The sequence below is a fragment of the Cinclus cinclus genome, chromosome Z (genome assembly GCF_963662255.1).
Source record: "Cinclus cinclus chromosome Z, bCinCin1.1, whole genome shotgun sequence".
NCBI classification, from domain to species: Eukaryota; Metazoa; Chordata; class Aves; order Passeriformes; family Cinclidae; genus Cinclus; species Cinclus cinclus.
The window spans coordinates 32883040-32896435 of record NC_085084.1 but is presented as its reverse complement, the minus strand read 5'-3'; the positions used below and the strand labels follow the sequence as shown (position 1 = coordinate 32896435).

Sequence of the window (13396 nt, the reverse complement as noted above, 5' to 3'; positions counted from 1 at the left end):
AGAGTGACTGCTTCAACCTTTTGTTCAGTCCATACTGTGCTTCCAGGAGAACTCAGATTCACCTGGACACTCACGTGCATGTGCTACCTCCTGCCAGGGAGTTGAACCTCTCTAGACCAGGTGTCTTTGTCTAAGCCCACAACATGTGAACACAAGGGCCTGACAAACCACATTCCCCATGCTGCAACTGGCTCATGAAAGAGGCATGTAAGATTTTTGCCAGAATAAAAGAAACATGACATGCATACCAGAAACCCACAGGAAAAATCTGCTACATAACTGCAGACACATATGAACCTGAGCCCTAAGAGAACCTTACCCTATGAAATCAATTCTGCAAGGCTTGAAAACTAACTAATAATGAGAAACCAAACTGGACACTGAAAAGGTAAAATCACTCTTCTGAACTAAGAGGAGCTCCCTTCTCTATGGAGCTTGAACACAACACAGATATCTGACAAGACAGTTCTGTGAGCTCAATTTGGGACCCTCCTTGCTGAACGTTTTCCTCACCAAAGGAATATCCAGCAGAACTTTAGAACTTGATATTAGTCTCTGTAACTTCAAGGCCTCTCCTATTTCCAAGTCCCAGCTTCCCCAGGTTGCCCAGTGCTGCAAGCAGAAGGTAAGGCCATCTCTCTAGAGTTCCAGGCCACACAGCCAGGTACCATCTTTAGCAAGCAGTGGCTCTTCCAGGTGGCAAGTAAAAAGTTCTCACCTTGTAGTTTGGTGAGCAGCAGTTGTATCACAGACAAAGCTTCTGTTCTTATGGATGTGTAGCTTTTGTTTTCTAAGGGATTTAAAGAAAACAGACAAGAAAACCCAAAACTACGTTAAGAACCAAATGCACTAATCTCACAATAAGCAGTCAGCTCTATGACCTCCAGACCACTTTTGTTAACACAGCTTACTGAGCTCTTGTTTGTGCTGTTAATCTGCAGTGCACTTGAACGCTAGGCACATTTGAATGGCAGAAAGTCAACAACTGGAGGTTGACAAGTCAACTAAGCCTTGTGCATTGCCTCTGCAACTACCACAGAGCTGCTATTCCTTACATATTCCAACAAGTAACAAAATGCTGCCATAGCTGCAGGGTGATGGCAGAAAACTGGTGTGCATATCAGAATGTTCTAGTGATTTGTAATGGCTGGAGACCATACAAATGTTAACAAGTAGCATTAAGTGAGGGTACATAAACCCCAGGCCAGCCATCAAGAACAGCCTTGTCACAAAAAGTTACTTATTCTCTGAGCTAAAATCTTACTAAGGTGAAGACCCTAGTCCTCATTCCATGAGGACTGAAGTCTAAAAGAAACTTTCTCCAAAGGGGTCTCTGAATTGGTAGCCAGCTCTAAAGTAGGTGCTGTCTTTAAGTACATCAGAAACAAGACCACATGAGATACGGGCACTGTTACAGTCGCAGGACAAGTGGGAACACTACCAAAGTGATGAAGAGGGCCATGACTGTCAAAATGACACAAAGCAGCACTTACATATTGCTGCCCTGCTCCAACAGAGCGCAAACTGCCTCTATAAGCCTTGGAGCTTCACACACTGGCTGAGAAAATTTGAGGTATCTTTCGGATACTATAATCTTGGATACACAATGTATATGTATCTAAGAAATCTGAATGGTGGAGGAGAAAAGCTTGTGTTTCATCAAATCAGGAATAGCTTGTGTTCTGAGAGGTTGAGTGGTCTGCTGTCTGCCTCTCCCTCCCCTTGCAGAGCTCCCTTGCACAAGAGGAATGCACTTCTCTGTGAACTGCATCCTGCACAGTACTCTATTGAGCACTGCAACTTCACAATAATCACACTGCAAGGACAGCTAAATGTTACCTCTGACAACTGCTTATTCTGCATTTCCTCTACTACACAAACCCCCAGAGGACAACGGCATTAACAAGCAATTCCTCATCCATCACAAACCAGGAGAAGTCCATTTACCTAAAGAATGGGTGATAGAGGAACAGGTTTCAAACAGTATTTCTGTCAAAGCCACAGGGTCAGAGTGCTCTTCATCAAACAGCATTAGCCTGTCAAATGCAAAAACAGTCAGGCACTATGCATCACTGGGACAGAAGCCTGCTCAACTTTTCCAAGAATTCAGCGTCATCAAGTTCATTAAACAGTTTCAAACAAGAAAGAGAAGACAAATCATTGAAGTGGGTTGCAGAAAGAAGAATTACCCTTGAAAGTAGGCATTCATGGCTTGTAGCACTCCAAGCTGCACTCTCCATGTGCTCAGTTTCAGACGGTCACACATTAACTTGCAGAACTCTTGTCGATAGCAACCTACAGGCAAAAAAAGGACATCACCATGTTAGCAGAAGGAAACATGTACTGGTCTGTCTCCAAGGCACTGCTCAACAAGTGGAATCAAGCCAATCACTCAATATGACTAAGTCAACATCCTGTAATGAGTGACCCTGAAAATCTTCACCACATCAACTCATTACAAATACTGGCAGACAAAACAGCTGACACACTGTGGCATGCTAATAAAAGCATTCCTCTCCAGGAATTCCCAGTTCTTCCACCTTGTACCAGCTTTGATGCAAACACAAACATGAGCAGCACAGATAGGCTTCTTTACATCAGGCAAGCCACCTCACTCATCCCAGAACACTTTTGTGAAGTGAATTTAAAACAACAGTAAAGACTTTTCCCAAGGATGGGCTGTTTTGCAGGAAAGCTGTTGGGGCAGCTTTCTCACTGAAGACCCTTACAAGCTGCCTGCAATGAGATCCTGCATCTTTTCCTGCACTCTTCTCACTGTGCATGTGATCTCCACATCCTTCCCTTCTTTCACTTTTTATTTTAAGAGAAAATAGTTTGCTCTGCATTTCATCAGCTGACTTACACTGTGTCTCTGGACTCCTCGGCCAGGCTTTACCCAGGGTCTCGAAGGCACAGATCAGGGACTCCATCTGAACCTCTTTCTCCCTCATGTCCTCATCCTCTTCATCACGCTTTGGAAAAGCCGCTCCCATGCTTTCCAGAGAGTTCTGCAGAGGCCACGGGGAAGGTGTGACTGACAGAAGAATGAGGGCAGGCTAGGCACACACTGCGGTGCAGCTCAGTCTTCCCCTGCAGTCTGCACACACCAGCCCTCAAGCCCAGCTCTGGCACTGCCAGCAGCCTGCAAAGAGCACAGCAGGCTCTGTGGTCTGGACCCAAACTCATGCCTGTGCCCAGAGCTGCAAGGCTCTGCTGATACTAAACACAAGCACTCCACACAGCTTCCCAGGAGCCTTTTGCTGCCTAGCAGCCAGGAATTAACTTTGCAGGTGGTAACAGGGCAGTGGTGGACATCACATGCAGGACTCTGTCTAGAGAACAGTTGAGCTAATTCAGAATTTGGGCAGCATGGGTAGAATAATTGTAGGGCTCAACTGTCTGGTATTCAGCCCCACCAAAGATCTGTCTGAGTGTGGGGAGTCCCTCATATTATCAACCCTCTGGGCAGAAGCCTGCCATGCAGCCAGCATCACTGGGACTGTCACCACCCGGGTGTTCTGCTTTGAAAGAGAGAAAACTCAAGAAGTTGAACTGTCACCTTCTTTATCATGGGAAAGATGATACCAGCAAGTTCCTGGAACCGGTCTTCCTTGGTTACCTGCAGCACCTCAGCTGCACAGCGCAGTGCCACCATCTTATACTTCAAATTTTCTTTACGACATTCTTTCAGAAGAGCCTGGACGACATCTGTGATGGTGGGCTGACCAGGCACTGACTTCTGTAGGTCTGCACTGAAATGCAAGGCACACAGACACTATCATATTAATCTCTTCCCAAAATCCACTGCTCCCAGAGAGAAATTAACTCCTGTGTCCAGGCACCCAGTTGCCTACCCGTAATTGTAACAGAAGTTACTCTAGGGTGCTCCTTCTCTTTGTCTGTTCTCCCTGTTGTATTTTCTTCTTTTCTCATATGCTTCCAAGGCACTTGTTCCCTCTACTACTCCTCTACCCCTTCTTCCTTTTCCCATTTAAGGTCTCCATCTTCCCCCTTAGTCTCTGCTTTCCTCTTAGCAATTCTGGCCTCTCAACATCCTCCTCTTCCTCTCTAAATCAACCATTTACTTCTACAGGTCTCTCTGAAGCATCACTTGCTCCTTACATGCTGACAGGAGATCAGGATGGTGTGACAAACTTTCTACAATCTCCTTAATACCCTATATGCAATAACACTGTACAGCAGCCTCCCTTTTGAGATCTCAGATCCCAAGGGTACCACCTCATTCAAGCCACTTACCTGCATGCAGAAACGACACTGGCAATGGCCTTTAACAGCTCCTCCTGTAATGATAAAAGAGACATCACTGAGAAGTGCCACACAGCCAAAATGCACACTCCTGCTGCACATGGTCCTTTGTGTTCTTCTGCATGGGGCAGTGGGGAAACATGCCTGTGACACCAGTTTGAAGAAACAACGTCTGTCTATCTACTGCCGCTCCTCCTGCAGAGGACCTAGCTTTTAATCTGCCCGAAACTGGCAGCAGAAATGGGCCTTGCAGCACCTCTGGGCACATGCTAGTATTCCTCCAGGCTACAAATGGTGCAGTGGAATTAGTCTAAGCAGGAGCCCAACTCCTAAAGCAGTCTGAATTTCACCTACCTATCTTCCCAGGTATTTCTGTATCTGCTAAATTCAAGACAAAAGGCAGACTCATTGCATCAGCATTCTTATCATGATGCTCTGCAGCACAGAACATACCATTTCCTGGCCCAAGGGCTGCACACTGCTGGGCTCACAGCAAACCACGAGGTGACAATTCTCACTTTACCTTCCCAGTCCAGGTTCTCCCTGGCAGGCCTTGCAGCAGTGCAGATAGCACCATTCCCAGATGTGGTGGCACAAGGGAGCCTGTCTGTTTGGCAATTGATGCCATGGCAGCTGCTCCCTGAGCTTTCATCTTCCAGGACTGGGACTGCAGAGCCTTCTGGGTGATGGATATCAATTCCTGCATATACAGTCTGATCCCACCCTGAGTACCTGCAAGTCAAATGGAAGAAAACTAATTTTGTTACAAAACAAACCTTTGATCTTACTAAAGAAAAAAAAAAAAAAACAAACCAAATCCCATAACAACACAATAAAAAACACCACAAGAGAACAAGCCTAGCCCTACACTGGGAAAAAAAAAAACCAAAAACAAAACCAAAAAACAACCAGTTACAGATCTCTTGGGGTTTTTGTCTATGAGACACATCAGAAAGGTCTAGTCCAGGCAAAAGCATGAAGGATTCTTCCCAGACTGACTGAAGATGGGTTCTTTGCTAGGGGTTTCACATTAAAATTTTTTGTGCCTTTAGACACAGAGCTCATTTCAGCCCATCCATATAGTAGACTCCAGACATTGAGTTAGACTGTTCCTAAGGAATATAATATCTTTATTTTTTTTCTTCCAAGAACAGATCACTAGGAAACCTTTTTCAGTTCCTTTCTCAAATTCTAGAAAAATTATCTGATGATTAAGGAACCAGATCCGAAATCTAAAAGTGTCAGCAAAACAATACTATAATGCATCCAGATCTTCCTCTAGTGAAAGAACTGCACTTCTATAGAAAAGATTCATTCATTGAAGCTAAAACCACAGGTATTACCACAGAGATCTCCAACAAGAGAGAAAGGCCAAAGCCCCTTAACTCTGAAGTGTGCAGCAGCCCCTAAAGGCTGGCATCAACATTTCCAAAGATGTCTATCTGTACCATCAGGGCCACATTATACTGACATTTGGTGCATCACAATTTTAAAGTACTTCTACTGTGCCTGTCCATCCTTGTGATCAATGTCCCTGTAATTATTTTAAATAGCCAGAGAAGGTAACCTTCATACAAGACATCTAGAGCAAGGAAGAAAATGGGAACAAGCTTCCCATATCTCTTACTATGAGAACTCTGTATTTTCTTAGTAGAATACCATAAAGCATGTTATTTATTGTCCCATGCTTCCCAGAAAGCTTTACTATTCTTAACAGAACATACCAGGTACATTTTCCTGCCAAACTTCAGTCCACAGAGTAGGATTTTCTTTCTCTGCTTTCTCTTCTTCAGGAATTTCATGCATTCCAAGAAAAGCCAATGGCAGCACCTGCTTGGCATGGTTTTTCAGTACATCTGGGCTGTAGCGTCCCATAGCATGCACAGTTAAAGCACAGCCTGCTCTGTAAACTGGCTCTGAAAGAGCAAAACAAGCATGTTATGACTGGGAAGTAGGATTATCCTTTTAACTCCTTGGTTTGCCTCTTAGAAAGCAGAGCAATGCACAGTATTGTGTAACATTGTATAGGAATTATTCAGCCAGTGAAACCAAGCATCACAATGTATAGAAATGTTTCTTTACTGGCTTTTGCTATCACTAGGAACGTTTTCTGCACTGTATTCCGTAAATTAATATCCCAAAAGCAACATACCTTCCTTCTCCATGTACCAGCTGCTGAGTTTGTGCAGCAGCTTCTCAGTGCTACTGTCCCGGGAAGTCTGTAACAAGGAAGAGACTCAAATTATTCAAACACTTCAAAGAAGACCACCAATAAAGACACAAAACTTAAAAGCACAACTCACCCTGACTAGATGCCCCATAGCAAAGGCAAAAGACTTCTGTACCACACTGTTGCGATCAGTCAGGCCACTAAGTAAAGCACTCATAAGTTTGCCTGTCAGAAGAGATTTCACTTTATCAAAATCATCATGTTTTATTGTTATGGGAAGAATTACAATAGCCTGCATTTCATTAGACTGCCTGAATTTATGCACTTTTCCTCACTGCATGTATATGGGATTTTAAATCTGTAAATCCTTACATTTAAACTAGTGCTAGTGTTTTGTACACCTTGACTGATAATGTTCCTATATGCAAGCACTCCAGTTGATCATGCTTTCAGCTTCATTTCTATTTTGCAACAGAAAGGTAATGTTCTTTCTGCTATCAGAATGCACCCAGTGAAGCAAAGTTGCTGTTCATGGTCCAGCCATAGCTCAAGTTCAAGGAAAAAGTGCACACTGACAGTGCTGCACTAACACAGGCATTGTTACACTGCTCTAAGCAAGAAAACAAATATTTTTGCCTATTCCTGTTCAGTGCTAGTGAATTCCCTCAACTCCTTCTACCTCTTCCAATTTGGTGAGGGTACTGAACCTACTCCAAGCATGCCAATCTCATACAAAACAGGTAACTTCGAACAGCTCTCTGATAAAAATACACATGTCAAGATCATTATTGTGCTAAACTCAATGGAAGAAACATCACAGCAACCAAAAGCCCCTTTAAAACCTGACACTAAGAGACAAACCTTACCTGAATAAGGTGTTAAGTCTTGAGGGCACTGTGTGGTTAATGACACAATTACACTGGCACAGCCCCCCTGGAAAATTGCAATGGAAAACAAAGGTAAGATAAAACAGTATTTGCCGCTGCTATTATTGTTAATACTTGCTGTGGTGTTACCTGCACTTGTAAGACATGATCTACATCCAGTCACCTCTATCCCCATAATCCAAAAGCAGTAGTAGTCGTAAAAGTTTGCAAAACATGACTGGTAAGAATTGAAATAGAAGTGAAAAACGACCCACACTCAGGATAAATGATCCTAGAATATTTGGAGCAATTAAGGACAACTTTCTGCACTCATGTCACAGAGCACAGCAGCCAGGTAGCCTAGGGCAGCATGCATTCAGAAGAGTGACGTAGTGGAGTGGGACTCAGATGCCAAATGACTTCAGTATGTATGAACCCAAGCTGTTGCTTTAAAAGACACAGTTCAAAAGAACCATATTTACATTGACACTGGTCTATATCCCCGTCTTCATTTCCAAAAGAGCTATTAAAACCACAGACATACCTTTGTGCCAAGGCCAACTCCACTTTTGACCAGTTCACACAGCCGAGGGACCAACTCTCCAAGGACAGACACATCCAAATACTGCAAGCTCTAGAGAAAGGCAAGAGACAGGGAGAGAGAGAATAAAAGGAACAAATAAAAAAAAAAGGAAAGGTAACAATGGCAGATTTAAGTGGGTGTATTTTTGCGGAGGCTGCCTCAGGACTGCTGGCTAATCCTCAGCTGAATCACAAGAGTCTGCCACATGATGAGAACAAGCTAACATGAAGTGGACTCCACCACATATAGATTCTCCTGTCCCACTTCTCTGCTGAGCTAATCTTGCTAAAACTATCACTTGCTGGAACTGATGTGCTCCAACTCTTCAGAAACCTGAAACTAACACACTAGCAAGAATAAGATGCAAAAGTGTCTATATCTTAACCAAACCCAGCATTTCCCCAACTCCCTGAAACCAGGAAGCAATAACATATCCAAAGCAGACAACGGCATGAAACCAGTCAAGACAGTTTCTAAACAGGTCAAGACAAAAGAGTCACATATGACACAAAGGTACAAAAGGGATGTGATTAGTATAATTTTTATTCTGCTATGCCTAAAATGCCACTAGGCAAAACAGAAAGCCTCATGTTACCAACATTCTGTGTAACACACTGTCCACAGAGGGGACATCCATTCTCTAGCAAACTCAAGGATCACATACTAAACGAAGGTAACTGAGCTTCTGAAGTCAGATCAACTGTTACTTCCCCCTCCATCACTGCTTTGGTGAAGGAAATTATCCATATAATCTCCCAGCCAGCCCCAGAATATAGAGGAGGTTGCTCATAAGCCAGGACATCTCCACAAAATTACAGAGAAGCCATTACTATCTCTCCCCTACCCTACAAAATCCCAATCAATGATCAGGGCACTACAGCTGTTCCCCCAGGGCTGGCAGGGTAGGGCATGGCCTGGAGGAGGGAGGGCAGCAGCTGCTGCAGCCTGCAGGGTTGCAGCAAGTGCACTTTTACATGAAGCCTTTAATTCCAAGCTGCTTTACACTCTATTTATAGAGACCACTTCACCCGACACCAAAACTCAATTTCACGCGCTGTTATGTACAGGAGGGTTTGCTGTTTCTGTTTCTCCATAAATTGAGAAAACAATAAATTACTCTGGTGGATACAACTCCCCTAAAACTTGCTCAACCCTCACATTCTCTACATACCCACATGCCCCTGGCTGTGTGCAATGCCTGAGCAGAAGAGAGGCCTTTCTCTGGGAAGGGACAGGTTCTTACAGAGGACAGGGAGTTCTGCCAGGACATCCTATAGCACAGCATCTAGGCATCAGCAGCTCCTCCTCAAGCAGCAGGAAACTCTGGTGCCGAACATCACTTTCTGACAGTGCTTCCAGTGATTTCAGCATTTTCTCTAAATATCTCCACCATGAAAGTATGGGCAAGGCCCAGATATGAATATCTAAGGCACCAGAAGGCAATGGTTGAACAGCATTTATGCTGTACCAAAAATGACTATCGTCAACTGAAGGCCCAGGTGAGAAGTTAGTTTTGGAGTTGTGGACCAGAGATGAACAGAAATGCTAGCTAACCCAGAACTAGCTGAGCCCCCATCCAAAGAAAAGCACTTGAAGGATGCCCTCTTCATCTAAGCAGGCAGGTCTTCAGATGAAGAAGCAATCCATCTGACTCCAAAGGGAGCCAAAGTTGTTCACAACTGATCTGAGGGGCAAGTATTGGTGACATGATAAGAAGTCTGTTCATGAAAAAGGAAGTGGACAGACAGGAACATGGAGATGTGATAAGAAAATGAACTCTGAACCCTGAAGAGATATTCTGTGAAGCTTACATTTTAATTCCTACTCCTCTACAACATAACTTACACTGAAACCCTTCTGAAATCAATACTTACCATGTTAATGGTTTCCATCATGGGAGATGATTTGACAGCACTAAGTCTGGCACTATCCATTGCAGTCTAAAAAAAACCAAGAAAAAACACAACAGGAAAAACCACCAAACAAATCCAAGTGTAAACACAACATGAAAACATTAGAAAGGGCAACAACATTAGCTGTAACTCACAACCTTACACTAAAGTCTATTTCAGATGCATGGAGAAAGCAATTATGCCTACAGACTGTGAATGTTTCCCTTTCAGAGGCAGACAGATGTTCTACAGGGGGGGAGAGAGGAAGGGAAAACAAAGAGATAAAACCTCTCACTGAACTGTTCACATTGTTCACTCCTTTTCATTTGAAAAGGACTAATCTAATTGACCCTCTTCCCTCCCACAACGAAATTAGCTTAATTTATTTCTCATCAATGGGTTTCAGTCACTTTCCCAAAAAGACTGTGATTGATTAACATGGTTCTTTGGGAACAATTAAAGGACACTGTGTTTACAACATTCACCTCCAGCATATATAGTACTATGGCACACCTTACAATTCAAGTTAATGAAGTCCTGAAGTTAATCCCTTGGGAAAAAACAGCAGTGAAGAAGATTACTAAAACTGCTCTTCCCTTTTGGAAGTATACAGTGGTCTAGGGAATTATACAGAAATAATCCAAATCCTTCAAAAAAACTCCCACATTTGTCCAGCCATATTCTGTGACCAAACTTTTTAGAAACTTACTAGCTACTTCTCTTTGCTTTTGAACACCTCTCTATCAAATCTGCTATTTTTCTGTTCACTGAATGAAGATTAAATCTTTGGTATCTCTGCTCTGTTGATACTTCCCCATTATAGCTGCACTTACTTTCTCTTGATCTGTTGCAGAAAGACTCAAATAATTGAGGACTTGAGGCTCCAGCACACTCAAGGATTCCAACAGGGCTGGGATAAGTTTTGGCGCATGAGGTTTTAGCATAGACCCAGCACTTTTACTGATCTTCACAAGAGTGTTAATGCTGGAAAAAGATAAAAGGGAAAGTCAACAGAAATACACACAGACTAATCTGAAAAGCCTCTCTGTTCTACTGTAATCCAGATATACCAATATAAATCTTCCTTCAAACAAAACCATGTGCAATTTTTACTTAAATAAAATTACTCCATAGCCCTGAGCTTCCAAGGGATATTTTGGCCAGAGATTGTTTACTTTGGCTCAGGAATCGCAAAAGGAATGAGCGAAGAGGCAGTACTGCAGACAGATGAGGGAAGAAATAACACACCCCCATGTTTTAAACAAGCACTGGGCAAAGTCACCCTGAGACATCCATCCATTGTCTCTGGCCAAGAAAAGACAACTTGCAACAATCTACTCAAACCCTACTAGTCAGTTTCAGACTGATCACATCTCTCATACTGCATTTTGACAAAGGGTTTTCATATCTTCAAAAGGAATGAAAAACGTTCAAGAAATATTGTTTTGTTAGAAGCCTTCTAGCCTTCCTAATAATTATTTCTGTGAAGACCAGCCAGCTATCTTCCCTCTGAATTTTACCGATTTTTTGTACCTCAGTCAAAGGAAAGAATAAACACGGCCATAAATTGACAAGCATATAAAGTCCCTACACATCAAGGGACACCGAACTGTTACAAGAAATAAAATGTACTTGAATGGCATGACCAAATGCAGTCACATCTGGGATGTGAACTGTCAATATTCACATGCACTTTTAAAATCAGACACGGCTGTTTGAAGAACCATAGGACTTTTTGTTTGCAACCAGAACAGATATGCCAGTCTCAAAGAACAGCCTTCGCATGGCACATTTCTTCTGGATCAGCCTGCCATTTGTACAGGGAGAAAAGAACTTCCTGCTGGGAACTGAATCTGGGCATTTGCAGAGAGGCCATGTATTCCAAAAAGGCAGGCAGAGTTCACAGGCCTGCTATTTAAAATCCACGAGAACTCAGCAGGAAAGCTTTTTTGGGGAGCAACTTGCCACTTCAAACACAAAGAACATTCTGCAACTCAGCTGAATAAACTTGGTGTCTTGGGGACAAGTCATGACCCGACCCCCAGAGAATTTACATAGCGCAAAACTAACCTGAGAGATCGGACTTCAGCAACTGTGCTTACTATTCCTTTGTCTAGGAGGCAAGGGAGCAACACAGCTATCGTCTTCTGACCTGCTGCTCCTTTAGAGGGGTCACACATTTTCACACAGACCTGGGGACAGGTGAGAATCAGTGCTGCAACCATGTACAAACCTCTTCCTCAGATTATATTAAAGCAACTTCTCCTTTAGAGAGAAGCCAACAGCAACTAGGCAAACTGCTAATAGCCAAGCCCAGGCTCTGTTACACCTTCATCCTCACCTAACAAGGTAGTTAAGCCCTAAGAGTCATTCCTAAAAGGGGTTTCAACTACAATTCCCTTACAGAAAAGGCATATTCAGAGCCTAGCAGGCCTTGACCTGAATCTGGATAAACAGATGAACCAAATGGCCTCTCAGTTGATGGACAGCCTATCTCAGTCCTAGGGACTCAATCATTCCACAAAGCAGAGCAGCAAGTCCCAGAGGAGAACACATTCTGCAATCACAACATTTCACAACAACATTTTGGGACCAGATCCTCACTTGCAGCATTAAAATGTCGTACACTATGACGACTAATTTCAAACACAGTACTTTAGATCCACTGCCACCAATGTGACTTTTTTAGAGGATTACCCAACAAAATATCAAGTGATAGATGTACACCACACCCAAAACACCTTGTCAGTAACAGCATCACAGAGAAGTCCATACACAATCACTCCATTTCATACCAATAATGTACCACCAGGCTTGGTCAACTAGATCAGTCTTGGTAAACTGTTGAAGTTACAAGAAGTTTACTTAAATTCCACCCCCAACATTGGAGGAAAAAAACCACAGTTTATTACATCCTTCCTTTGCTTGTGTAGACTTTAACATTACATTACATTACCCTCAAGCAGCAGGACTTCACTAGCATAAATAAAAGTAGAGGCGTGTATGTGGTGATGCTTATTATGATTGCTTTCTAGGGGACTCTTCGGTCTCTCTCAAATGGATCTTACACTAGAGATCCTCTGAAGAAAACAGTCTACAGAAAATATAGTTTATGGTCACTCCTGACATCAAAACTATACATGCTATACATGTCTTGTCTACATGTGCATATGACAAAACTGTAGTTTTACCTTGCTTAAAGTTTTTAGGGCTAGCTCTGCTGCCTTTCGTACAGTCTCCTAAAAAAAAAGTCAACAATTATTTATGTTATTTTTATTCTTCTAGAATGATTAATATTAATTGATAAGCATTAACACTAGAATAGACAAGGCTGTCTTCATAGCTATTACTTAACAAAGTAGCAATATCTTTAGAATAAAGTATTAGAACACTGTTAAGAGAAATTCTGGCTTTGAGACATCTGAATATCTGGTACAATCAATAGATTGACAGAGCTGAAACCTGGAAGGATCCAAAGACTCTGACTTAATATATCCAAGTTCAGCACACCATATATCAATTCAGCACACTAGCAGCCCAAAATGAATGTTTCTATATTCAAAATTTAAGCAACAACTCAGGAATTCTTTTATATCAAGAAAAAAATCTCAAATAATCT

At 42.6% G+C, this 13396-nt stretch overlaps 1 protein-coding gene across 2 annotated transcripts in view; it reads right to left on the bottom strand.

The window, feature by feature from the left end:
• ECPAS (Ecm29 proteasome adaptor and scaffold) overlaps positions 1 to 13396 on the bottom strand; it is a 58577-nt gene that overhangs the window by 1219 nt on the left and 43962 nt on the right. For both annotated transcript variants that reach the window (XM_062514070.1, XM_062514069.1), the window contains exons 33-48: positions 12969 to 13016; positions 11848 to 11969; positions 10611 to 10761; positions 9760 to 9825; positions 7847 to 7936; positions 7303 to 7369; positions 6570 to 6661; positions 6419 to 6485; positions 5991 to 6182; positions 4790 to 4998; positions 4258 to 4301; positions 3560 to 3752; positions 2864 to 3008; positions 2190 to 2295; positions 1948 to 2036; positions 719 to 790 (exon numbers count right to left, since the gene is read on the bottom strand). In XM_062514070.1, coding sequence (XP_062370054.1) covers positions 719 to 790; positions 1948 to 2036; positions 2190 to 2295; positions 2864 to 3008; positions 3560 to 3752; positions 4258 to 4301; positions 4790 to 4998; positions 5991 to 6182; positions 6419 to 6485; positions 6570 to 6661; positions 7303 to 7369; positions 7847 to 7936; positions 9760 to 9825; positions 10611 to 10761; positions 11848 to 11969; positions 12969 to 13016 — 1753 coding nt within the window. The remainder of the gene's footprint in view (positions 1 to 718; positions 791 to 1947; positions 2037 to 2189; positions 2296 to 2863; positions 3009 to 3559; positions 3753 to 4257; positions 4302 to 4789; positions 4999 to 5990; positions 6183 to 6418; positions 6486 to 6569; positions 6662 to 7302; positions 7370 to 7846; positions 7937 to 9759; positions 9826 to 10610; positions 10762 to 11847; positions 11970 to 12968; positions 13017 to 13396) is intronic.